The sequence below is a fragment of the Amblyomma mixtum genome, chromosome 5 (assembly GCF_055824585.1).
Source record: "Amblyomma mixtum isolate Tamu chromosome 5, ASM5582458v1, whole genome shotgun sequence".
Classification (NCBI taxonomy): Eukaryota; Metazoa; Arthropoda; class Arachnida; order Ixodida; family Ixodidae; genus Amblyomma; species Amblyomma mixtum.
In genome coordinates, this window is record NC_143016.1 from 103,974,386 (window position 1) to 104,000,964 (window position 26,579).

The 26,579-nt window shown below is 49.1% G+C and overlaps 1 protein-coding gene and 1 long non-coding RNA gene across 4 annotated transcripts in view; one reads left to right on the top strand and one right to left on the bottom strand.

Annotated features, from left to right (window-relative positions):
* Epac (Exchange protein directly activated by cAMP) overlaps window positions 1-26,579 on the top strand; it is a 518,190-nt gene that overhangs the window by 242,100 nt on the left and 249,511 nt on the right. For all 3 annotated transcript variants that reach the window (XM_089545788.1, XM_089545784.1, XM_089545785.1), the window contains one exon: window positions 10,091-10,237. In XM_089545788.1, coding sequence (XP_089401914.1) covers window positions 10,091-10,237 — 147 coding nt within the window. The remainder of the gene's footprint in view (window positions 1-10,090; window positions 10,238-26,579) is intronic.
* Window positions 1-26,579, bottom strand: part of LOC149343244 (uncharacterized) — a 127,821-nt gene that overhangs the window by 93,247 nt on the left and 7,995 nt on the right. The gene's annotated exons all lie outside the window — the stretch shown is intronic.

Below are 26,579 nucleotides of genomic sequence, written 5' to 3' on the forward strand. Positions count from 1 at the left end.
TGAGCTGCGGAAGGAACCAGGCGTCCCCGTTGAGGTTCAAGAGAAGAACCAGGCGACCAGCGAGTCAAACGAGGCAGGAGGTTCAAGTCAGCGAGCTGCTGTGAGAGCCGGGGCTCAACTCAACTCATCCGCATCAAGGAGCCCGCTGTCGTCACTCAGGGCGACGAGAGTACCGTGGCAGAGGAAAGCAACCTGCGAGGTAGGATACCTTTCTGCTTCCTCCGAATTCACCATGTCGGTGTAGTGTTTTCGTGCTATAAATGATAGCACGGAAAAGGGAGATGGCTGCCGTACGGTATAATTGGGAGGGCAAGATGCGATGTTTGGAGATTGAGGAGGCAGAAAAGCTGCTTGAAATTGAGAATTTGAAACTCATAATTGAGCGAGAAAAGATAAAGCTCGCACAGATGCAGTTGAAAGTAGGACAGGGAACGAAAGCTGGTAGCGAGATGTTATTCGCTGCAGTTCAATGTTTTCACTGCATGGAATTTGGGCATCTAATGATTGACTGTCCGAAATCGAAGCGAGAACAGCATGTTCCCGTATCGAGAATGACCTGTGTGCCAGTGGCTATAGGTGTGAAAGCTGCAGCGGTTAGGCAGCAGGGCCCAACCGTGTGTGCCGTGCCAGGAGAGATGGCTGAGGGCATAGGGGCGTTAGTCGCGCCTTTGAAGCGCTGCTTGTCAGAGCAAGCTGAGACAGAGGAGACCCAGGAGGCACACGAGTGTTTTGTTTGTGAACAGGAGTTCAGCATTGAGCCAGAACAGGTTGGCGCAAACTCTGGGGCAGCTGTAACGAAAGGCGAAGGTAAGCTGGCTGTCAAAGATGAATTGGTAAGCCAGCCGGAGCGGACACTTTGCGCAGTGACAGCAGACGCTATAGCTGAAGGTGTAGAGAAGTTGGTGACACCTGAGACGCACTCGCTGTTAGACCAGATAGAAAGAGAGCGGCTACATCAAGAAAATGAGAGAGCTGATTTGGAAGAGCATTTCAAAATTCGAGACAAATCTGAGACGCCGGTAGAGCTTGAGGCCAATTCGGTAGCTGCAAAAGTTTCTGCAGCAGATTGTGAGCTATCAACGAGCGATGAGGCTGCATTTGATGCCGAGAAAGGAAGGAATGCGCGTTTGTTCGCTGCAATGGTTTTCGAAGCTGATAAGGAACTGCAGGATTGGGATAATGCATCTGTCCCTGTGGGTATCAGCGTGGAGGAGACACAGTATGTTTCATTGCCAGAAGCGCGGCAGCAAGCTGGTGAAGGCAGTTGTCAGAAAAGGCGTGAAGGCACGATTTTCTTTGAAGCGAACGTCTCTGGGCAGTTGTACGAAGAGCTAGGGCTACTTGAATCTCGTTGCAAAACTGCATGCGAAGTAGCCGATGAGAGGCCTGAGCGAACTGTAAAATTGAAAGAAGTGGAGAATGCAGACGCGAGGGCAGTTGCAATCTTCGTAGCCCGCGGGGAGCAGGTGAGCTCTATTGCTCCGACGGTGGCGGCAGCCTTTAGAACCGGTGTTTTCCCGGATAATTCGGAAGTTGGGTCTAGTCTTCCGGGCAAGGCTCAAAAGAAACAAGTGTTGTTTCGAGATGTAGGTGGCTAGAATTTATTTCTGCCAGTTTGGGCACCGATCTGACATGGTGAATTCTGGAATGTGCAGATTGGTCTCCAGCCTTGTGTGTGCGGGTTGAAATATCCGCTGTGTGCGCGCATGTGTGCGTGCTGGTGTACTGACCGGACAGCCGGCGCATGTGTGCGTGTTGGTGGACTGACCGGACAGCCGACGTACGTGTGTGTGCGTGTGTATGTACTTTTGTTGTTGGACACCTTGGCTGAACTTTAATGTCCCACTGACAACAAGTGTCCGTGTGACATTCTTGGTTGGGAGGAGTGAAGTTCGCGGTGCTGTAGTTTGTTTGCCGCATCCGGTCGCGTAGTGGAATGCCCATTATGGGCTTTTCTTGGGCCCTCCGCACAACCGCACAGAAAGGGGTCAGTGAACCCAGCGGGAGAACGGAGGCGCCGAATGGCGGGGGATTACAGGAGACGTCAAACTCCCCTCATGGACTCAGTCGTTAGGCGGCATCCTGTGTGCGCGTGTACGGCGAGGCTGACCCGCGCCACAGTGTGTGGCTCTTTGTACCATGTCTGCAGCGGCATGCTTTGACATATTGTCACGCTAGCTGCAGGCATGAGTAGCGACGACGAGAAACAGATGAGTTGAAATGGCGTTCCTCGAACTTGGCGGCAACCGGACTTTGGGAAAGCGAGTGTTCGCGAAGCTCGCAGCGGGAAAGCATAATTATCCGAAATCGTGATGGTGGAAAGTGTGCATATGTGTACAGTGTCGCGATGAGTTACCTTCTTTCCCCAATCATTCACTGGTTGTGTTATTCTTTCCCCAATTGCTGATTGGTGGTGTTTTCCTTTCCCCAATAAGTTATTGGGTGGATGTTTGTATAGTACTTGATTGGTTATTCTCCCACCGAGGGCGGGGACATAGGATTTAAAACCCGCTGCTTCGGCAGGACCGAGGGCTGGTTTCGTCACCTAGAACTGCGAGCCAGTCAAGTGTAAATATGTTTTCTCCTTGCTTGTATCCTCCTTTGTGCTATTGATTGTTATAAAAAGTTAACCTCTCCTAAAGTGTCCTCTTGCAATGTGATTGAGCAAAGCGAATCTGCAAGACGTCAAGAATCCTACAACAATCATCATTAACTAAATTTCCCTCTATGAGATCAAGGGGGAATCCAACTCATGTCTCTAAGAAACTGGATTAATTTAGCTGTGTGCTAGCTAAACATATTTCTGGGGCCATTGACTCGGCCAACTCCGAGATGTTTTTTAACGTGCTTGGTGATGTCTGGCGCAACGGGAAACGACACTTAGCGTCATTGCCAAAAGTAACCAAGCAGCGGATTTTCCTTCTCAACCCTATAGTGCAGCCCTAAACCACTAAAAACCAACAGGCCTCGAAATATGAATTCAAGGGTTCCTATCTTGCACAGATGTAGAGCTTAAGCGGTCCCATAAGTGTTCCGCTACACTTCTAAAAAACAAGACCCGTTGCTTGGTTACTTTTGGTAAAGACAGTACATTAATAGGACTAACACAAGCGCCACATGTGTGTGTCCTATTTATGTACGTGTCAATCCCCGCATCGCCAGTTGTTGTAAAGCATGTCTGACCAACTTACTCAAGAATTTACGCTTGTTATTAACAAAGCTTCATTTATTGGGCTTCAGAGATCCGTTCAATATTCTATTACAAAACAACTTGTCCGTTCTTTACGAAGTGGTCTGACTGCGCTGGTCTCCCTACCGTAAAAACCGCTAACACTGGACCCAGTGTCTCAGTGACGTGCGTGATTAAAATGCGAGTACGGCAGTGAACACTGGGACGCGCCACATTGGGACCAGTTGCTCGGAGGGGACATGTGCTGAAATAGAAAACGTTCATGGCTATAAACTAGCAGGCATACATTAAGAGAACGGTAAAATTGTCTAAAAACGCATGCTGGCGTCACAATTCTAACCTAGAACCTCTTGACTGTCAGCCAAGTATGCTATCCACTACACCATAGGCAATTTTTTTTTGTTGTTGTTGCAAGAGAAAACGGCCAAAAAAAGAGAAACTGGAACATACTCGTTCCTAAAATCGCTGGGCTGTATATTACGAGCCCGCCATACTAATGCACTTCACCATCATCACAAACATCAAAATTTTGGGAGGCACACATATCATTCAAAATAGGGTAGCCAGCTAAGAGCTTATTCCGGTGCAGTACTGACACCCCCGTCCAAAGTGCACTGCTCTCGGAACACTGACTTCGATGGTCGTGATGAGTCCGCATGTCGGTCCATCATATGGTTCTTCGACAGACTGAATAGTCCCAATAACACAGAGATCAGAGGGTGCAACAGAGTTTTCCTCGACGGGGAAAAATATAATGCTGTGAGGATTGATTTCAATGTCCTCCATCAGTGTTCCTTGTAATAAATACCAGAAGGACATAGCATCACGGCACGTAATCAGAAGGCAGAAGATTCAGGTTTCTACTGTGTCTTTGTTCTCTACACTTTTCTACCGGCAGCCTGACCTGGCGCTTCTTGACTTCAGTGCTTTCTAGCGTGTTAAGCGAGTGTGCTTTCAACCTCCTGCAAAAGCGTTCATTTTCAAATTGAACACATCGACGCTGTCTGTCAAGGCATGGCTTCAAGCTAAAGAGATGTTTGGGCCATGGACGGTGAATTGCTGCTTGTGCGAAATGCCAGGGACCATTGATCATGTTGTGCACCACAGCCACTTTTTTTTTTTTTACGGCACGGAAAAACAACTTTTCTGGACTGCCTCATGCTTGAAAAACCCGGGTCGCATTCAGTGATCCTGTAATACATTTTCATGCCATCGTGCACCCCAGTCCGCTCTCATATAAAATTTCTCGGAGGTATACAGAAACGGCAGCCTGTCGGGAGGTTGATCCTGCGCATCGTACAGTGCCCACCCCGCAACAAGGTGCACTATTCTCTGAACGGAAACTTCGTTGGACGCGGTGGTTCTTCATGGCGATCCATCATGCGGCTTTTCCATACGCTAAACAGTCCCATCAGCGCAAAAAGTCACATGAAATCCTCCAGTGTTTTATTATAGGCTTAAATCATATAGTGTAAGGCGAGATCTTAATGTTCTTTCAACTTTATGAGTCCGTTGAAACATGTCCCAGAACAACACAGCATCGCGACACAACACAATGTAATTATCAATGGTCTCTGGTTGCTCACATAGACGGCAATCCACCGGCCATGGCGTAAACGTCCCCTTGGCGCGAAGCCAGGCCTTGGCGTGCAAGGTCGACGTGTGGAGTTTAAAAAAAAAAGGTCTCTGCGGTAGATTGAATGTGCATACGCTGAACTCGCTTTACTACACGCTAAATCCGAGGTAAGCGTGGTCGTAAACGGGCGCAGGAAATAAAGTCTCGATCAGAACCTTTGTCGTCTGCCTTCTTGAGAGGCCGAACAAGTATTTTCTAAGTGAGGAAATGAAATGTATCGCCAACCGTCTCAAGAAAGCCACACAAAGCTCCCTCGAGGCGATGTACAGTCGGCGCAAACAGATAAGGCAGATGGCAACTATGTTGCTGATTAAGCAGAGCTAGTAGGAATGGGTGGTTTGCCACGCGGGAAAGGAAAACCGTGAAGCGAAGTGGTGAACACACACGTGCACAAGGCCAGCATCACCGGACTCTAGAAAGAGAAACAAGTTGTCTCGACGCATAGACGCCTGTTGAGGGCGCCGCGCAAAGGTCGCAAAATTTATACCCGGCGAGACGCATGACAGAATAGGGTATGACCAAAAAATGGGGGTGCCAATCTTGTTGCGTTAACCTGCCAACACTAAAACATTTTCAGTACTGCCTGATAATCAAACGGGCTCAACCAGCGGGACGCCGCCGCGGAGGCTCAGTGGTTGTCGTGCTCGGCTGCTGACCCGAAAGACGCGGGTTCCATCCCGGCTGCGGCGGTTGAATTTCTTTGGAGGAGAAATTCTAGAGGCCCGTGTACTGTGCGATGTCAGTGCACGTTAAAGAACCCCAGGTGGTCGAAATTTCCGGAGCCCTCCACTACGGCGTCTCTCATAGCCTTAGTCGCTTTGGGACGTTAAACCCCATAGACCAAACCATAAACCATCAACCAGTGGGGGGCTCAGTCGAGCTCCGGCATGCATGCGGCGCTCCTAACGAAGTTTTCACGCTTGGATTAATTATTCACGTCTGCATGCGTGACTGCCATTCTACTCTTCCGCAGGCTTTGAAGACCCAGGCCCACAATCGTACGGAACCCTGTTCACGTATACAAATCTCCATGAACTTGTAGCTGAAGACAATTTATGCGGTTCCCCGTGGTCTGCGTAGCCTGTAGGGGTTCCTAGTCCCCAAATGTAATACAGAATTTGATAAGGAAGCCTCTGGACTTACGCTGCTTAATTGGGCAATGGACTTCCAGGCAAAGTGTTTTTGGGTACTTCATTGAGTGCATTAAAGCCACTGTTAATAACTTAAAGTTTCTTTCTATTTTCCTGCTGATATGTAACCGGATGGCACCTTTTTTACTGTAATTGTTAATATTCTCTAACTGTGTTCATATGCCGTTGAGATTCATGTAGAAATTTTGGAGTAACGGCTTTTCTTCCCATATTCAACAGCAGAACTAACATACCAGAAAGTTTTTCGCATTGCTGGGCGTGGTCGCTCAAGCCTTTTCAGGCGTTGACTGGGCAGTATTATCTTTTAGTTCTCTTTTCAGTGAGCAGTGAACATCGCTACAATTATTGTTAAGATTACTATTGTTGTTATGTCAATACTCATCACTGGAACCGACTGCATCGAAGCGTTGCTAAATATAGCTGTCTCGCTGTCATACATGTCAAAAAAAACTACCGTCTTCGAAATCATAGAACCCAGAAATAACCACGGGCATGGTGTTAGAATAGGTTAGGCTCTACCACCATGACCGCGACACTAATGCGACTTCCGGTCCTAACTCAGCTAGCTAACCAGAGAGCTCAGAGATTGCGGCGCGAAGCCCCACTGGCCTGTAGCACGAAGCTAGGTTGGTGAAATAGCTTCTTTTCTTATTTTTTTTCTTGAAGCGCCTGCGGGAGGGGGGGGGGGGGGGGCGGTGACACAAAGTACAACTAGAACTAGATAAAGCATACATAAAAAGACGGCAGCAACATCGTCATCAAAGCGAAGCCATGCGCGACTAACTAAAACAGCGATGTGAAGAACGGGAAAAAGAAAACGAAAGGGTCACCGTTTATTCGATCAGGAAGGTTTGGACGGAATGCGAACATTTCCGTTATGCGGCTTCGTCTCTGTTTTTACTCATTGAGCGCCGTTTATATTTCTATTTCGTAATAGCTCCGCAGCGAATGGGCTCACGAGTTTCCTCTTCTGACTAACGAGCGTGAGACATTCGAATAACTTTGAATTAGTTGCCCGCGTTCAAATCTGCTTTGGGACGTTAAACCTCCATAAACGAACCAACCAATCAAATCTTAAATAAACCCCACGTGGAATTAGCATATAGGGGAGCGTAACCTCCGTTGCTGATTGACCCGCTGAACGATTTAGAACAGTTTTAGTGTGGTGATCTGGGACAATCTGTTAGAGGCTCGGTCAAACCTGGTTGATACCGCTCATTTGAATGTCATCATGTGTTGAAGTTCTGCCGTTTGGCAGGCGTATCAGTTCAGTAAACTCGACATGCTCTCCTTGTGCGTCTCTTCCATAAAGCCCTGCGCCCAGAAAATGCTGGTTAATAGCTTTCATAGCGGTGAGCGGTTTTTTGCTTGTATAAGCACGTGTGTGGACAAGTCAGTACTTCGTAATAGAATTCTCGGGATTAATCTTGATCGTCAGCGAATGTTTAATTGTACCGAAATTATAACACTGCCTTTTGTTTGTTTGTTTGTTTGTTTGTTTGTTTGTTTGTTTGTTTGTTTGTTTGTTTGTTTGTTGTCGCCGTAGCTGGAATGAAACACGCGAGCTGGAATAAAATACCCCAAAATGGGAATGATATCTCGAGCTAGCCCAGCAGGCAACTTTGTTGTGCTCAGTAGCTGAGCTCGCCTTTGATGCATTTGTGGAGGATGCAAGTATGCACTTTCCACGTGCATGCCTCGAGCACTGTATGCGCAGCTCATTGTATGGTGACATCCTCGCCTAACCTCGTCGCTGCATCCCTTTTCCTATTCTTCATTTTTGCCAAATATCAGGCCGCATATATGCTCCCCCGTCCAACATATATCCACCATTCCTGACGCACAGCTTTCTTTCCACTCTTTCTCCTCTCCGTGTCTTCAAAGCTGCGTTGATTTCTTCCTTCGGGTGAAGCTCTTCCTACCAGTTTACCATCGTGGTCAAACGTCTACTGCATTCGTGAGCGGCGACTATAGCTCATATCTACCTATATTCTTAGCCGGTAGCTTAAAGCAAAACTTGGGAAGTGAAAGTCGGACTCACCTGCTCTCAGGTGTTGTAGTGAAATGATGGGCAGAAAAACGTTCTAATGTAAGAAAGTTCGACCGTAGCTGGTCATTTTGCGACCAGCGTGTCAACTTCTTCAATACGCCACCAATAAGCGGCAAACTAGTACCATGGTGACTTGATAGGTAATCAAAATTTGTTACCCATCCCGCCGAAATTTTTAGAAACAAGCGTTCTGTGCAGTTTATGGTGACAGGAAGGGCCAGTTCTTTTTTTATTCAGGGGCACGAAACCAGTGTGTACGTGTTAGTCCGTGTTAAGAGCGAGACGCCAAGGGCATTATAGATACGCACGATTTTACCGCCTGGCGCTTTGCAGGGACGCAGCATTTAGTATAACTAGGGACATTTCCGCCAATATGTGCGACGATGATGGTTTTAGATAAGGCGGCAGAAATATTCGTCCTTAATCTGCCCATGCTTTAATGGTTTCACTGATCGTGTCGGTGACTATTCATGGAGATAATAGATAACGTTCAGCTAGTGCTCAAAGCGTGCGTTGCATCTACCTTGGAGGTTTTCGTTAAAAAAAAATTATGTGCAGCAAAACTGTGCTTAACTTAAGCATGTTGTGTGAATGAGCGTTCTAGTACCTGCAGGAATTACGTGCGCTGCGGTTACAACATTTTGAGGTTAGATTATAATGCAACAGCCCTCATTTTTTTCTGAATTTTCACTGTTACCTCCAAAGTACAAGGAGGTGGTGCACCAGCAACCACCTGCGTCTGCATTCCATTCGCTCGACTTCACACTTGAACTGCAGCATGAAGCGACCAAGACAACCAGGGCAAAACGTAGGAAATAAAAATCCAACCCAACTATTCGCTGCGGCGTGCCTCAAAACCGGCGCCATTTGCTTTGGCGCGCAAGACTACGCAGCCTCATTCACCAGTTTTTACATATTTACGCAAAAATAAAAAAGTTCACAACAGTTTGATTGCTGAAAACGTACGTTGCACCCAGCGTTCGTATGGCTTTACCAACCGCAGTTTATCACAAGGCGGGAGGCCAAGTACTTTGAAAATATCGAGGTTGTGAAGGGAAAAAGGGGAATTAGAGTGTTGCAACTGAGCTCTTTGCATATTCCCCTCCCAATTTATTCTTTTGCGTACTAGTATAGGTGCGAAAGAGTGCTTGAACAGTGGTGAAATACAGGTTTAACCTTTTCTTTTTCCCGCCCCTCCAGTTAACTGCCTTCATAAGCTACTGCGCTAACGCAAGCGTCTATTCTATTGCACTCCGGAAGACAATAACGCATAGAACAAACAATCAAAGTGGCGGCAACTTACCCCTCTGCACTTTAATTTACGCTCTAGCGAGCGGCCCGTCGAGATCGCGCCAACTTTGACCTTTCAATTGATCGTTCCCTCATGTCTACTTCTGCAAGCCATTCAGAAAAAAAAAGAAATAAACAGAGTAGCGGCATGCAGTAAAAACTTTTTTCATCAACAGATTGCCTGAAAGGGCGCCAGTGTAGTTTTATGTCGTCATTCTTGCTACAAAACGTGCTTTCTGTTCCCTTCATTGTTTAAAGGCAGCGGCCACTTCGCTGCTAGGCCGCGTTACTGCTCTCTGTGTTTTGGAGCACGCTTCCCTTGAGCGCCGCTAGTCTGGGACGAGGGCGCTGGCGTCGCTCCATCCCTCGGGCCGCCCGCTTCTTTTGGGGAGCCAAAGGAGGAGGAAGTGTAAAGGGAGTAGGGAGGAGGCCTCCCTCGTGTTCCGTTCCGCCGGAGGAGCAGGGAGCGACGGGAGGGGAGGCGAGGAGGAGCAGCGCCTGCGCCGCCCCAAGCACTCGGATGGCGAGGAGGAGGAACCTTCCCGCGCGAGGAGGGGAGGCCTCCTAGCGCCGCCGAGGCAAGAGCGGCGCGCGGGCGGCTGCTGCCCCTCAACGTGTTGTAACACTCGCGAGCGCGCGCTCTGCCCTCGAAGCCGCGGCCGCCGTTCTCGGGCTCCTGGCGGGCAGCCGGCGATGCTGGTGGTGGAGAATCCTTCGCGGCGCCGCACTGTTCCATCGCTTCCTCTGACCGCCGTTCGCGTGGTGTCGTGCAGGACTCCGTGACACTGTGCACGCTGGGCATCGGCACTGCGTTCGGCGAGTCTGTGCTCGACAACAGCCCCCACAGTGCCACTGTGGTCACCAACGAGTACTGCGAGCTGCTGCGGATCGAGCAGAGGGACTTTCGATCCATCTGGGAGGTGAGTCCTCTCTCCCTCTTCCGAATGTTCTTTCTTTCAGGGCGCCCTCTCTCGGGCGTTCTCCTGTGGACCCCCTCCTGCTGGCCTTGACCTTGAATCGCGTTGTAGTAACAGCGACGAGGTGTTCCTCAGCCTGCGGCGGCGTCCACGCTGCCGCCTCCGGTGAAGTTTTGAACCAGGCGCGCACCCTGACGGCTTGTTTTAGTCTGGGATGCCGTGTACTGAGATCAGCGCGGCTTTCGGTAGTTTCATTTGTAGGCTGGCTGTCTTGCGTGACAAGAGGGCCCTTTCGTTTCGGTGGATTCCAGAGTGTTTGATTCAAAACGTGAAATGTATTCGCGTGAAACAGGTGAAATACCCAGAGGAAGTTCTACATCGGTGTTTGGTGATAAAAGCGCAACTATGCTTAAACGATCTTCGATAGCTCTGCCATGAGCCCGTTAGATGCGATATTGCTGCTTCGTAGGTGATAGATTCAAAGAACCCGAAACATAATCTGCGGAAGCTTGAAGGGTTGCTTGGAATTCCTGGTAATATAGCTTTTCCTGCGCTGTTAGCACGTTTCACACTATCTGCTTTTTACAAGAGAGGAGGATCGAGGTATTATGCTTTCGTTTTACATCTATTCATTTAGCCACATTTGCCTCTTTTCCACCCCCGCATTCGGAATAATTAGTAGTGAACAAGTTTGTACTGATGGCAGTGTAACGCTCAGGAATGCCAAGGATTGCTGTGCGGCGAGAAGCTAGCCGATTTAAAACCTCTGAAGAATAAAATGGGGTTCATACGCGATGTCAAGCCAGCTTCGGTCGAGAGGTTCCGATGTGAAAGGCGAAATACGCTTTCGCATGAGCGGAACCTATTCATCATTTTAGCAGCATAATGTCGGCCTCTGACGACAGCCCTATACAGGAAAGAAAAAACAGACCAAAATAATTAGATGAGCGAGAAAGAAACGTGCGTTAGATATGACAGCGAAGGCAAAAGCGTGTAAAACGTATTCTTACGTTACAGTAAACGAAAGAAGTCCAAAGTCCGTCTTTCATCCCTGTGGCAGCTGTTTTCATCGCGGTGAGTTGACGAGGCGCACACAACGAAAGAATCTCGAGTACAGTGCGAGCCAAGCAGAGTTGGCGCTGTACATAGCGAGCCGATATCCTAGCGGGAGAACGGAGCCAAAGGAGAGATGAGAAAAAAAAAAAAGAAACTTGAAGGAGACAGCCACGTTGGACGCGTCAACGCCAAGAGGGAGGAGGGTTTCTAAGCGCGCCCACCGACGAGCCGAAGGAGCGACACTCTTTCGCAGGCGTCGTTCTCGCATGACCGCCGGAGGGTAACCGATTGATTTCAGACTACGGCGCGGCAGGGCGGCCGCTGACGTCACTGCGGCGTAGTAGTGACGCAGTCTTGGGTTGCGCGGAACAAAGGGTGGCGCACGGACGTATAGTGCCTCGTGATTAATACTATCGTGTTTCATTCACGCCTCTCCGCACGCGCTCGCGTCGTTAACCTGCGACAAATTGAGTTTCAGCTTGTATGTTCGAGACTTCCGCGTGTGACGGTCGCGAATATTATATCCTTTGTCTTACGTCATCTCACTGCGACGGCTTTTGTATTCATTGAGACGGACGGAGTAAGGGACGCCAGGAGAGCTGTTCATTCATCTTTTGCCCACTGATGAAGCAATCGCAGAAATATATGCCACGGGTCTGAAGGGACGCCCCCCTGTATTTCGTTATCGCTTTAGACAAGAGACCTTCTGCCGTAGTAGTTTTGACTTCCACAAGTTTCGCAGAGTTTTTCAGTTTCTTTTTGCCCAGCAGGCTGTTTTTGAAAGGTTCCTGCAACACTTTTTGACCATCATAAATAAACAGGCTCAGTCGTTAGATGCTGTTGTCAACGGCATCTCATCTATTAGACCTGCACACGGTGCAAGGAACACAGATTCACGCTCGAAACGTGGCCTGCTCTTCCCGTCGACTTTTTAGATCTAACGCCCTTTGCGTCTGACACGTCTTCTACTTGTGGAGGTTTCGAAATGGCTAATTCGTTAGATGTTTCCAGAGTCACTTAAACTCACGCCGAAAATTATGAAGCACACGACGCTAGGCAACACTGTGTCGACAGCCTGGCCTCTCATGTGTGTCATCACTTGAGGTAGCTGGCTCACGTGATAAATAAAAAGGGAAAAAAAACAGCGAGCGAAATTATTACGTCAACGACGACGTTTCACTGGACGCGGCCGCTGGAGAGGCGCCCAGCTTGCTGGATGTCACGCGAGAAAAAGGATGGATGTGGGAAGGCGGTTGGTTAATTTCGATTCCCTAAGACACGTTCAGAAAATTCGTGCTGGAAGAGATTAATGAAGCAGTGCCTTTCAAAATCGAATGCATACCGCGCCTTTCATAAAAAGTGCTGCAGGGTCTCTTCACCAAGGAGTTAGTAGCTGGAAGGTGCGCGCATTACGCAGAATTTCTGAAAGTCCAAAAGTTCTTTCTTGTAGCCTGTCTTCCTGATTGATTAATACGGATGTCTAAAATGCCGGCGTATTTTACGTGAATGAACAGTGTATTGTATTTAATTGCCACATACATTTGTTTAACACAGCAAGAACGTACCTACAGGGCGAGAGAAAATAAAAAAAAAACATTTTTACATTGAGACATTGATAGATGAGTTCATAGATTAAATTGTGTCATTTTCTCTGAACGTATCGTGTATTCATTACCAGCACTACAGCGAATGCCTCTAGGTAATTCAAATCACAACAATCAATCACATGTTGCAGCCGAAGCAGGACTTAGTTAAATTATAATGGCCATTATTTTTTAAGACTACCTATAAATGTATATAATTTTTGATATTTGAGGAAAATACTACTGCTTTCCTCGTGATGAGCTGACCTGTAATATTGTCAACCGGCCTCAATTAAAAATTCGAAAATGCTGTAGCCGCCGACAGTTTTGATGGCCAATGGCGTGGGATAATAACATAAAGACTTCAAAATTTTTATAGCAATAGAAAGTGCAGGATTCTCCACATTCAAGCAACCGTGAAAACGTAGCCAATTTTGATTGGCTGGCCATTCCGGCAACATAATTCAGTGCATTATGATAGGCTTCTAAACTGCTTGCGCTCAGTCTCATTCATACCAAGCATATAGTCTGTTTCACCCGTCTTACAGAGACGCGTTTCTTCGTCTTCATTATTTTGGTCGTGGTTTCTTCATCAGTTGCCTCGCAAAGTCGAATCAGTTCTCTGTTGCGACATTATCTTACCAATAAGAAACAGTTCCGCACACTCCGTGCCACCTTTTAATATCCGTGAGTCCTTGTATTTTACAAGGCTGGGAGACCCAGCTAGGAAGACACCTGGCGATGTCAGTGCTCCGTCTTGAGTGTAAAATGCTCTCAAAGCGAGCGTGGGCTGACAGAGTGCCGCTAACGCTACGCTTGTCGAAGCGCAACGCATGTCGCTGAGAGAGTCCACCTTCAATTAGTAGTCCATATTTTTACAGTGCGACCACTCTAGAGAAATGAAGTGGCGCTAATGTGTGCTTATGTGGAATCTTATCACTGTCACCGCCTACGTTCGTGAGTCTGCTGTTGCTCGTACGCCTCGTAGCACTGCTAACGGTGTGTGCCCTTCCGAACATATTTTTTTAAACGGTCTACGCACAGTTTAATGATATTTTTGCAAGGGTGGTCCACGCACAGTAAGCCGAAACGACATTACATAAACGCCGGTACAGTCGGAACTCGTTATCGCTGAACGTTTTATAACGAAATAATGGATATAACGAAAGAATGATGATTCCCCTTGGAAGCTCGGTCAACACGGGCTATAAACAAAGCTACGGCTATACCGAAGTATTCATGATATTGTTCACAGCGCAACAACCAACTCGCCCAAATTTCTGCCTGGCTACACCGAAGTAATATCCGGACCCCTTCAACTTCTTTATAAGGAGGTTCAACTGTATAATCACCAAGGGCTTCGGAGTCCTGGCGTCATTTGGCCAGTCGCCGTCGGTCGGCGCCGTTCTTCTTTTAACTGCTCGCACCGCGAAATATAAGAAATCTGGCAGAGTTATCGACGGACGGGAGCTCAATTTTGAAATTAAGGCATCTTTCATCGACGAGGAACGTCGTGATGGGCTTACATTAATACCGGAGTGGTCTACTTCGCGTGAATTCAAATCTGCTTCATCGCTTTGATTGGTAGACCCTCTTGCAACGGTTGCATTCCGCGGGAGGCAACACATTTTTGTTTTGTCGCGCATGAAGTTAAGCGTTCGCCGCCTTTGGGAAGAACTGCGTCGCGGACAGGGCTTGAATTACTCGAAGCTTTAGAAGTGAGGCAGCTCCTTCGGGCCATGCTATTAACGCCTTTCCTGTGTGCGTTAATAGCATGCACTATGCTATTAATCGCATGCACTATGCTATTTTTTTTTCAGCGTGCACTTTGTGAGACGATGTCGTACTCCGTTCGTTCGAGCCAGTGAATATGTAAGAAATGCAGCGTCTGCCGTATTACGTGGCATCTTCTGCGCTACGAAGAGCACTCAGTGACTGACCCCCGCACTAAGTTGTGTAAGCGAACAAGAAGCTCGCTGACGAACTACTGAGTCGCAAAATTCCTCAGCGCGAATGCTGGGCATCTGTTTCCTTTTAGGGCTCGCAACTAATTTCTGCTAGCCTAACTTCTCCATACAGACTGCAGCCACTCACGACGCTTGCCAAGCTCAATTAGGTCAAGGCATCGCACGCGAACTCGCTCGGGGATCGCCTTCCGTCGGATCTAATTTGTTCTGCTCCTGGAGGAACCAAGAAAAAACAGCGAAACAAAAAAGCACGTCTAAATATTTGCGCGTACACACAAGCATGTACACAGACGTATAGGCGCGTCTGCGGCGCCACAGCACACTTTACGCAGCTCGGCGAGCACTTCCTAGAGCTGCCAGCTCCTCTCCGGCGATGCCATCACGCCAAGGAATGCTTCGGGACGTATAAAGCCATCTCCGCTGACGCCGTGTATAGGGAGGCGGCACGTGAAAGCGTAGATGTGCGTATATCTACGCTGGATCGTCTCGATCGCCTGACAGTGAAGCGCGCGCCGCGACGTTTGCGCTAAGAGACGACGCCCGCCAGGAAGCAGCCTTCACGGTCTAGGCATTTTAGTACCACGGCGCAGGAAATGAGACGACCCAGCCCCTTTCCAACCAGGGGCAGGGAAGGAGGTGATGCGGGGAGATCGAAAGAGAACGGGAGAGTTGAGAGGCTAAGCGGAAGGGGATACGCGGAAGATGAGCAGAGCGTTGCTCCGAAGAAGGTTAAGCAAAGAAGGGAAAGGCATAGAGAAATCGCCGAAGGAAAAAATAGCGCCGCGGTGGGTTTCGAGCTGGCTGCGTCGTGGAAATGAAGCGAGCGATCGCTATGGGGGACGTATAACGGTAGCCAATCAAGGGCACTGGGAGGGGAAGAGGCAGGGGAGATATGAATACGCACAAAAGGAAAAATAACACCACCCCCACGGGTCTGCGTTTACTGTGGCATCCGGTTATACGGTGCACGCCACGGGTCGAAGATGTCGACTCGTGAGACGAACGGTAGTACCCCTCCCCCTGCCACCCTTTCCAGTGGCACGCTGGTGTACGCAGAAACGTGAAATCTGAGCAGTGCCTCCACTGAGCGGCGCTGTGACGAGGGAGGACGGATCGAGGCTCCGTATTGGAGGACGGGAGAAGAGCGACTGTCGATGGCGCCCGATGCGCACTCGCTATCGTTACTCCTCTCTCTCTTTCTACTTCTTTCTCACTCTCTTCTCAGGCTTGATCTGATCATTTGCGTTCCTCCATCTTTCATGATCGTCGTGGGCTCTTCGGTCTGTCTCGTTGCGTGCCTGGCAGAAAGGAAGACGGCAGGGATCAAGCAGCGACCCCGACCAACTCCGCGCCTTTTTTCCCTGAACCTGAGAGATCGGCGCGAAGGTCCTCCTTTTCTGGCGCCGGGGCTGCGGGCGCAGCGTCTTCCCGCCCCGCAGTACTTCTCCGGCTCAGGGTCTGATCGATCGGCCGTTTTCCGGCGTGCACAGTCGATTCCGTCACTCGTGAAACCGTCCTCGGTCTCTTCCGTCTCCTCCTCTACCCAGGCACTCCACCAACTTCTCCTTTCCCTCTTTCTCCCTGCTCCCCATTGCCGTTGTCTTCGAAGTGCGTGCGTGCGAGACGCACCGCATCGCACTGTGGCACGTCGCCGAGAATTTGCGCCGGCGCTCGGAGAGATCGAATTCTTCCGCGGCGTACACCCGAGGCCGATCCTCCGGAACCGCAGGAACGTTTTCTTTAGCAGTTCCTACGCGAATGAGCCTCTGTCTATGGGGGGGAGGAGGAAGGGTGGGGGGGGGGGGGGCGATGCCGCACGTCCCCAATCGCCTTGTAACCTGTTTTCTTTACTGCCTCCATTCCGTCGCAGCCACGTTGGAAGCTTCGTGTCGCCCCTCAAAGCAATTTGTGCAGAGAGTGTTTGTGTACGTGCGCTGGGTGCATGAGAGACACCTCAGGCTCAGTCCCGACTAAGCTGAGATTTCGGGAAATTTTGGGGACGAGATTGGGTAATAACAAAGTGGTGAGTGCTGGAGAATTGGAGAAAACATTTTGATTTTTCTTTCCTTCGCTCGTTATTCCGATTTCAATACCCGCTGTTTCTTTTTTGTTTCTTCAAGGTTACACTTGAGTGATATGTTATGGGAAAAAGTTTCCCCCTACCGGCGTCGTGATGCCTCCTTATCACGAAACCGCATTATGGTAATTCTCATCCCATTGGGCACGTTTCGTGCCCCAAAACTCTAACTGAGTTTCCCGATTTTTAGTTTCACGTTCTCTAAGGCATATCAGACTCTTCACTGCTGGCTTTTGTAATAAAAGCTGTTGCATTTACAGTGGTCGTTCCTTCATGCAGCTGATTTTTCACGCCAAGAGGCTGTGGTTTTTTTTTTTTTTCTCGTTGTTCAGTTAGGATAATAAACCCAATTCTGAAATGAAGGAATAGTCGGATACATTATGGATTATGTATTAAAATGCCCAGAGAAACTATTTCATCATTTAAACAGTCACGCAGCATACTTTAGACGCTTGCGATGCAAAGGACTGATTATGTTAGCATTTTTTATGGTTTTCCGGCGCTGTTGAAACTGTGCATTAAAAGTGCTTGTGTATAAAATCCTTCTATCTAAACTGCATTTATTCAACGTGAAAAAGTTCGTTGCTGGTTTCTTGATTGATCAATACGGGTCAAAGCGAATAAAAAGGAAGCATTCTTTTAGTTCTCGAAGTTTATATAGACGTTGTAAGTGAATTTATTGATTCCGGATTATTCTGCACGCAGGCAGCCGCTCGAATTTGATAGTGCGTTTCAATAATGAAAAAAATGACCCGCTGAATCTCTACTGGAAAAAGGGAGCTGTTTGGGCGAGTTGGTATGAAGGAAAATGTAGCGCTCCAAACACAGAACAAAACGAAGAAGCCAAAACATGCTCTTAGCCACAAGCGCATGTGGTGTCCTCTTCGTTTAGCCCTGTGGTTCGATCGCTACATTTTTCGTCTTTGCTAGAAGCTGCTGCTGCTGTTGCTTGCTAATTAAACAGAATAATGCGGCTGTCAGGCCTCTCGTAAGCTTACTGGCCGACGCCCATTGATTGATGCCATTGAGCTTAATCTTTTACGTATGAACTCATAGCTTTATATTGGCCATGAACCTTCAAAGGACTACGTATCACAACATATATTCTTTCGTTTATTCTTATCAATCTCTATTGAGAGCTCCGTTTGGGAAAGGCAAAACGGCCGCGCGGAGAGAGAAAGATTGCGCACAATATATCAGTGCCAATTATCTTATCACATGCCAGTGGGACTTGGCATTGCCATAATCAGAAAGAAAGTGCGGATTACACTGTCACGTGACCGCTGTGCGTGTTTTTAATGAAGTGAACATTGCTGGTTCAGTATGTTTTGTTTTGTTTTGAGGTCGTGTGATTCTCAAGAATTAAATGGGCCCACGAAGCTACGTCGCCTTTTGCTTGGTTGTGCGTCCAGGTGCTTTGCAACAGAAATAACGTTAGCCTCTAGCGGCCTCTTTTTTGTTTTTGAAAAAAAGAAAACGACTCCTTCAGCTTGGGCGGACTCGCTGGCGTTGCTTTTGTGCTCGGGCGTAAGCCTCAATTGATGCCGACACAGCACGATAGAGGTTGCCTCAGTAGCATCACTGCCTTTTTGAGGGGAAAAAAAATCGCGGTATGGCTATTTTGAAGCGTGTAATGACAGTGGCGGGAAGCCTTGAATGCAATGAATGGGCTTTGCTATCAGTCGGTCCAGCTACCCTGCTGATGCGAGCATTCGCTCTTCACTGCGTGACATTGTCCCTCGAGCTCGGAACATGGATAGGGTACAAGAGCGCAGATAACGACACAAAGGCTAACACCAATTCGCAATCTCAGGTCGTGTTCGCTAGCGCAGCAGTCCTTCTTTCACAGAAGCGCCGCTTTGAGAACCGTGCAGCTCGATGAAATTCGAGCTCGTTAACAAACGCGCAATAATTTGGAAAGTTCGTCTCTCGGCATTTGCTAGGAGTTAAAGAATGCTCATCAGAAACATTCCGTCGATTATGCTCTTTGTACAATTTTCGTACGTTGTGACATCTTCTGGCCTCGAAATGACGAGGGGGGAGGGAGGGAGTTTTTGCGTCCTCTTTTAATACCCGCTGGAAACGGGAGCCACGTTAATATAAGCATTAACCTGAGCCCACGTTTGACCTTTATCATGTTTAATTGGATTTATTCCTTTAGCTTGTCGTATTGATGTTGTCGTTTTTATTCCCCTCAGTGACGTTTTTATACTCGATTGGCGCCGCTAGCATTTTGGTGCTAGTAATATCAAAGTTTGCGACGTACTACATTACAGTACTTCAGCACACAAGAACTGTAATCAAGTCTGCTGCAGTACAGCTGTAGTCATGAAAAAAAAAATGGCGAGAAAATTACAATGTTTCGCTTTTCCAGACGTCTAACGTGTCTCGGGAGTATCCTTACATTGTTATGGTCGTACGCTCACTTCTAAAGAAGTATGATACTTTTTTTTCTGGGAAATGATTTATTGATAGTTTAGTTTTGTGGAAAAACGGCCGGACCACAGTAAGAAAAAAAATAAATTCTGAATACGTAGGAGCTTTCATTCCAAGCTGCGGCCTCATTAAAGAATCTAAGGAAGAGATCTACAAATTCCCATAAATGTTTTACTTGATCTCCTAGCACTCTTGCCATCATTTTTTTTTTGTCCATCTCGTTACCGTCCTTCCGCTGCAGCTGCGTAGGTGTGTTTTTCTTTTCGCCAAATTGACTACTGCCTTTCCAGGCCACGCAAAAAATGAATTCAGCTTTTTCCGAGAAATATACACCAACGAAATTGAGCCTTCAAGCCTGTGCTTTATCTGCATGTGTTCCAGTTAAGAATTTCACAGCGGTAAAATCCCACTTTCAGCCACATTGCTTGTTGCTCTGAGCAATTTTTTTTTTTGTAAGTGCAGATTATTTCTGCAGCGCGTGTGTCGTTAGCAGAAGAGCTATTTTACAGCGGAATTTTCACTGTGCATGTATAATTCCGTGTTTCTGGGAGAGCCTTTGGGAAGGTAGAGTGGCTCGCTCGAGAAAAAATAGAACAGCTTTCCACTGACGAGTTCTGAGTGTTCGTTACGCGAGCGCTGTGGAAGTTACATTAGGTGGATCTGAGTGGCAGCGTCTATTTGAATTTTAGATTGTGCCGCCGGGACAGATTGTGCCGCCTGATATATTTGTCGATGCTAGAAGCGCGTCCCACCAGGCATCGGGTCCAGGAGCACCGCCGCAATGCCGAAGGAGGAAGGAACGTGGGCCGGAGACGGGGAGTAGGGGAAGAGAAGGAAAAAACTGTATTCACATATTTACATTATTTACATAGAGCGGGACTGAGAATGGCTCTCAGTGGAAGGGGAACGTCTTCGTCAACCGTAGTCGACTGGAGCTAGCAGGCTTCTCGGCCACACTCACGGCCGAGTTAAATATCGTCCGGTTTCCCCAGATCCCTGGCTGGGGAATAATGGTCGACGAACACTGTCCAATCGGATGGACCGAAGGGGACGTTCTTGTTACCACCCACGGCTGGGCAGGTGCGGGTTTTTCCACTCTAACGCAGCTGGGTCGATGAGAGGGGGAGAATGCTGACTCAACCAGCCCAGCGGGAAAGGAACCTCCCGAAGTCTTCCAGCAGGGGAATGAACTTGCCTCCCCGCCGATTTCCCAGAACGCGAGTCGGGGACACAGAATTCTTCAATTATCCGCCAGCGTGACCGGCGCCGCCAAGTCGCCTCCGCATTCACGGTGGTTGCTCGGACAAAAGCTCCTGGGCCTCGCCTGCCTTCGTCGCCGCTATAGTGGTCATCTCCGCTGTGGTCGCTGGGGTTTCTGCTGACAATGGCCCTCGACATTCTTGCTACACTAATCCGCTGAGGCTCGGAGGGGCATTCCAAACATCCCACTTCCCATGGTCGTGGCGGGGTTGTCGACCTTGGTGATTGTTCACGGTAGCTGTTTGATCGGGCCCACGTGGTCCGAGTGGACACAGGTGTGACGGGAACACACAAAGAGAGTTAAGGGGGGGGGGGGGGGTAGAAACACAACAGCACGTCCGCCGCCCGAAGAGGTCTCGTAGTGGTTGCAGCCAACGCTGCTGCGCGCAGAGACCTGGAGTTGTGTCCGTTCGGCCTTTGGTCACAGCTGGGCCCAAAGGTTCTTCTTGCTTCGTTGACAGCTGTAACGAGCTCAACCAGCAAAGTCCAAAGCCCAACAAGCAGAAAGCGCCAAACTGACTTCAAGAACTGCCAAGCTGTTTTCGGTCAACAAAATCTCTTTAGAGAAAATGAGCTGTAGCGTGAAATTTACGTCCTCCTCCGAAAGTTGACATGTTTGACCAAACCAGAATACACAGAGCTTGTTTAGCCAAAAGGGAGGAAAATTTTCTAAAATTTTGGGGGGTGCCGTAGCACGGTGTATGTTACAGAAAGCCACCGCCCGTGAGAGCACAAAGGGAAGGTGGAGCTGCTGAACACACATACAAAACAGACAAAAATGATTCCCGCTAAAGCAAAAAACAAAATACAAATTTGCATAGCGGAATAACGTCTGGGGAGTCAGGAAAGGGCATTACACGGGAAAGCTTCGGCTGAGGCCATCAGCGTTTCCATTACCTCGCACTTTACTGCAACGCATGTAAACTGAGTCCGGCAATGCCAATCTCCAAATTTTCGCTCTCATTTCGCATAGGAGAGTGATATGAACAAAAGACAAAAAACAAGCATTAAACTCAATATGAGATTATGCGTCATATCTGCCCCTTGCGCGGCCGCGGTCCGACAGCTGCTTTAGCAGATGAGACATTGCATAATGCTAGGAAGTTCAGCTTGCATTTCTGTACAGGAGAGTTAAATGAACAAAAGAGACAAGCATTCAACTCAAGAACGGGTTATTCCTCGAACCCGCCCGCAAACAGCGGTGCGACTCAGGGAATTTACTGGTTCCTATTTTTCAGCCGCCCCCTGCGCGGCCGCGGTCCGATAGCTACTCTAGCAGGTGCAAAATTACACAAGGCTAGGAACTTCAGCTTGGGACCCTGCGCTGTTCTTCGTCCAAGTCTCGCGGTTCTGAAGTTTAGCTGACGCTCAGAAAGCAGAATGCGAGAAGGGAACGAACGAGTGCGAATGCCGTGCCAGCGAATCCGCCTCTCCCGGATTGGGTTCGCGCGTTGCGTCCCCTTAGCCTGTGTTCCCTTCATGCGGTGCGTGCGATCTCTTGAGCGCTGAGGTGCCAAATTGGGGCGGTTACACGGCTGTTCGGTTTTTCGTGCAGTAGTCAACATGAGCCGCACTTTCCCCTTCATTAACATTCCCCGTTTGGCCACCTCTATACGCTGCCGCTCTGTGGAAAACCTGGCTGTTGGTTTGCGTGGCGCGTCACTAGGAATCGCGAAACCGTCACAGGCAAAGTCGCTGGCGTTCGCCTCATCATCAGTTTGTAATCCAGCCTGCTCTGGCTCACTACCGTCAGAGTTTATAAGGCTTACAGGGCCACGTTTGCCCTCTTCACCCGCGTGCTCTGCTGGCTCTGCGAATTCTGGAGCCTTCGAACTGGTAAGGACCTGCGCAGCATTATCTCCAAAACAAAGGCCTTTTTCTTTGGGCAGCATATCCAAGCGATTTGATAAAATCGAGGGATACTGCATAGGCAGGTTTTGGGAGACGGCTGCCTTGGTCAGACGCAGCTCGAGCGGGCTCTCGTTCGCGACGCGGGCAGTAAGTTGGTCGTATTGGATACCTTTCCTATCCTTATACTGGCGGTACAGCAGGCCAGAACGGAGCTGGAAAGGTATTTTCTTCCGTGACACACCTATGTCACTTTGGTGACTCAAGTTGCGTAGAGATTGGTCTTTCTCTTGCTCAGCGGTGAACGTTTCCCTGTCTACACGAAGGAGTTCGAGAAAGCCATCCGAGTGGGGTAACACCAGATTGGTATTCAATTCCTCACCTAGCTCCAGCTCATCACTTGCGCCTGATTCGGAAGACTCACTGTAGCTTGCACTACTATCGGTGCTCTTAACCCCTGTGCTAAAAGTGAGTAAGTCCTGGGCTGGCTCGTCATTAGGTAGCGCGGAGCCGTCACGGGTTAAGTCGCCTGCGTTCGTCTCATCGACAGTCTTTACTAGAGATTGCTCTGGCTCATCACCGCGAGAATTTACAGGCCTCGGGCTTACAGGTTGAGGTTTGCCCTCTTCAACCACGTGCTCTGCTGGCGCCGCGACCTCACGAGCCTTCGAAATGGTAAGGACCTTCGCAGCGTTATCTCCAAAACAAAGGCCTTTTTCTTTGGGCAGTATATCCAAGCGATTTGAGAAAATCGAGGGATGCTGCCTAGGCAGGTTTTGGGAGACGGCTGCCTCGGTCAGACGCACCCCGAGCGGGCTCTCGATCGCGACGCGGCCAGTTGGCAAAGAGACGCTGGTTTCATTGGAGCATAACTCAATTTCGGGTGTTTGGTCGCGAGCGGCTGTCGTTCCGTTATCGCTGAACTGATCTTTGTTTCCAGGCAGCGATGAGGCGCATTCCTCGCTTACAGTAGAACTTTCATCTGTCGATTTCAGCGCGCGACTGCTTTCTGGAGGACTACATCTCGGCGCTGCGCCTACACCTTTCTGAGTTGCAAGGGCAATCTCTGCGGCATCCCGCTTTTCAGCCAACGCTGCGCTTTGGCTTGGAGCGCCATAGTCGCTGTCAGGTGACTGACAACGACGCTCCGTGCCGCAGATTATCACATCAGCTTCCCGACTGCCACTGTTCTTCTGAGCAACTACAATGTGCGTAGCTGACCAAGCGGGGCTCTTAGGCTGGTCGCTGACGCACTGATGGGGGCGCTGCTCGCTGCTATCACTTCGGATTTTAGATACGGTCTGTACACGAATTCCGAAGTATCGGAAGAGGGCACTTTTCGCTTTGTCGTAGTTGCGGGCATCCTCATCGGACAGTCGCGCTAATACGGCGCTGACATCGCAAGGAAGGATGGCCAGCAACATCATTGACCATTCGCCCTGATCTAGCTGTTCTTCTGTACATATCTGTTCAAAACTCGCGAGGAAAGTTCTGAAGCTCTCGCCTCTCTGAAAAGTCCTCAACCGATCTCGGGCCCTTTTCCGTCTGAGAAATTGAGTCGTACGTATGAGCTCCTGCTGCTCTCGTTTACGTAGTTCCTCGAGCTCAGCGCGTCTCTTACGGCATTGCTCCTGCCATTCTTTTTCAACCCTGTCGGCCTTCTCCTTGCGCTCTTTTTCAATCCTGTCAGCCTCCTTCTTAGCGGCTTCCTTGCGGTAAAGGCGTTCTTTTTCAACCCTGTCGGACTCCTTCTTAGCGGCTTCCTTGCGGTAAAGGCGTTCTTTTTCAACCCTGTCGGACTCCTCCTTGCGCTCTTTTTCAACCCTGTCGGCCTCCTCCTTAGCGTTCCTGATTCCCTCCTGAATGACTTCCCAGGTCTCCAAAATTTTGTCTCCCTCCTTAGCACCACATTCCTTAATAGCCTCAATCAGCTGCGGCTTTCTGTGACTCTTCCTGGCCTCAATACCCAGCTTTTCACACAGCAACATCAACTCTGGCTTCTTTAGCTTGGTCAAATCCATGGCAACTTCCGAACGAGGACTTTCATAAAATAAGCTGCTACGTGAAATGCTTAAGCGAGCACGTGCAGAAAAACAATCTACAGGTAGTGATAAATTTCCAGAGTTATCAAGCCTGGCAGATTCTTAAAGTCAAGCGCTCACCACTGCTGAAGCCAGGACCAAGCGTGGAAGATCCCGCCGCTGCCAACCAGTTGATATATTTGTCGATGCTAGAAGCGCGTCCCACCAGGCATCGGGTCCAGGAGCACCGCCGCAATGCCGAAGGAGGAAGGAACGTGGGCCGGAGACGGGGAGTAGGGGAAGAGAAGGAAAAAACTGTATTCACATATTTACATTATTTACATAGAGCGGGACTGAGAATGGCTCTCAGTGGAAGGGGAACGTCTTCGTCAACCGTAGTCGACTGGAGCTAGCAGGCTTCTCGGCCACACTCACGGCCGAGTTAAATATCGTCCGGTTTCCCCAGATCCCTGGCTGGGGAATAATGGTCGACGAACACTGTCCAATCGGATGGACCGAAGGGGACGTTCTTGTTACCACCCACGGCTGGGCAGGTGCGGGTTTTTCCACTCTAACGCAGCTGGGTCGATGAGAGGGGGAGAATGCTGACTCAACCAGCCCAGCGGGAAAGGAACCTCCCGAAGTCTTCCAGCAGGGGAATGAACTTGCCTCCCCGCCGATTTCCCAGAACGCGAGTCGGGGACACAGAATTCTTCAATTATCCGCCAGCGTGACCGGCGCCGCCAAGTCGCCTCCGCATTCACGGTGGTTGCTCGGACAAAAGCTCCTGGGCCTCGCCTGCCTTCGTCGCCGCTATAGTGGTCATCTCCGCTGTGGTCGCTGGGGTTTCTGCTGACAATGGCCCTCGACATTCTTGCTACACTAATCCGCTGAGGCTCGGAGGGGCATTCCAAACATCCCACTTCCCATGGTCGTGGCGGGGTTGTCGACCTTGGTGATTGTTCACGGTAGCTGTTTGATCGGGCCCACGTGGTCCGAGTGGACACAGGTGTGACGGGAACACACAAAGAGAGTTAAGGGGGGGGGGGGGGGGGGGGGTAGAAACACAACACGCCATGTTGTCGGTTCGCTGGATACGGCAACTGAAATTTGGCTGGCTTTCTTCGGAGAACTTTTTTTTTTGCCTCTGTGTATTAGTAGGTAAATCTTTATGCAGTAAGGCGCACATCCGTGAAAGGTGGACTTTTAAGGAAAGTCAGGGATTCGGAGGAATGCCTTGTCGGTTACACTCCGGTCTTAGTTCTGAAGCTGAAAGTTCAAATGCTACCAGAACCACATTTTAGGAAGACACTGGGAAGCACATGATTAAGTTAAAGCCAAATCTTTACACAGGCCTTCGTCTGCTGACCGCCAAACAAACCGCACGAATTCTTCAACACCGTGTCACCGCGGAGGTGAGGCAAGTAGTTTTTTCTATATGCATTTTTTTTTATATTCGCCTTGCGTATTGACTGCCAGAAACATAAACGTTTTTTTATGTTTAACAATATTCCTCTTGTTCCACCGCAGACTCCAACAAAACTAAGCCTATAACCTTAATCTGTGATGGTTAAAACGCGCACATCGCTTCACACAACATACGAGCAGGGCAATTACTTAAGCAGTTAATTGAACCGCTGCCTAGGAAAAAAAAAAGCTTGTGGGTGGGGAGGAGGGGTGCAGCGGCTGGAATGGGATGTGTGAAAGTAGGGACTGAACTGTATGGTTTCATGGCGTTTGTTAGGCGCACTGGCCCTCATGCGCTTGGTCACATGCAGAAGAGAGCGTCATGTTCATGGCAGTATTAGGGAGGATTTCCGGCGAAGGTGATGTATTGGTAGGCGTGCTTCGTAGTCCATTACACAGAACACGATAATGTCTCGATGTCACTTCACGGTATGTGGACGCCACCAGTTGAGCTAGTGCTACCTAAGAGAAGCAGGCGTCGTCGACTCTGGTTGGCGCAGGGTTTGAAAATAATCCGACCATTGGAGCGAACGTTATATGGTTAGGGAAAGCTTGGTAACTACCGCTGCAGGGTCGATCACCTGAACCACGCCATGAGGGATGGAGCGAGAGGTTTCAGTCACTACGCAG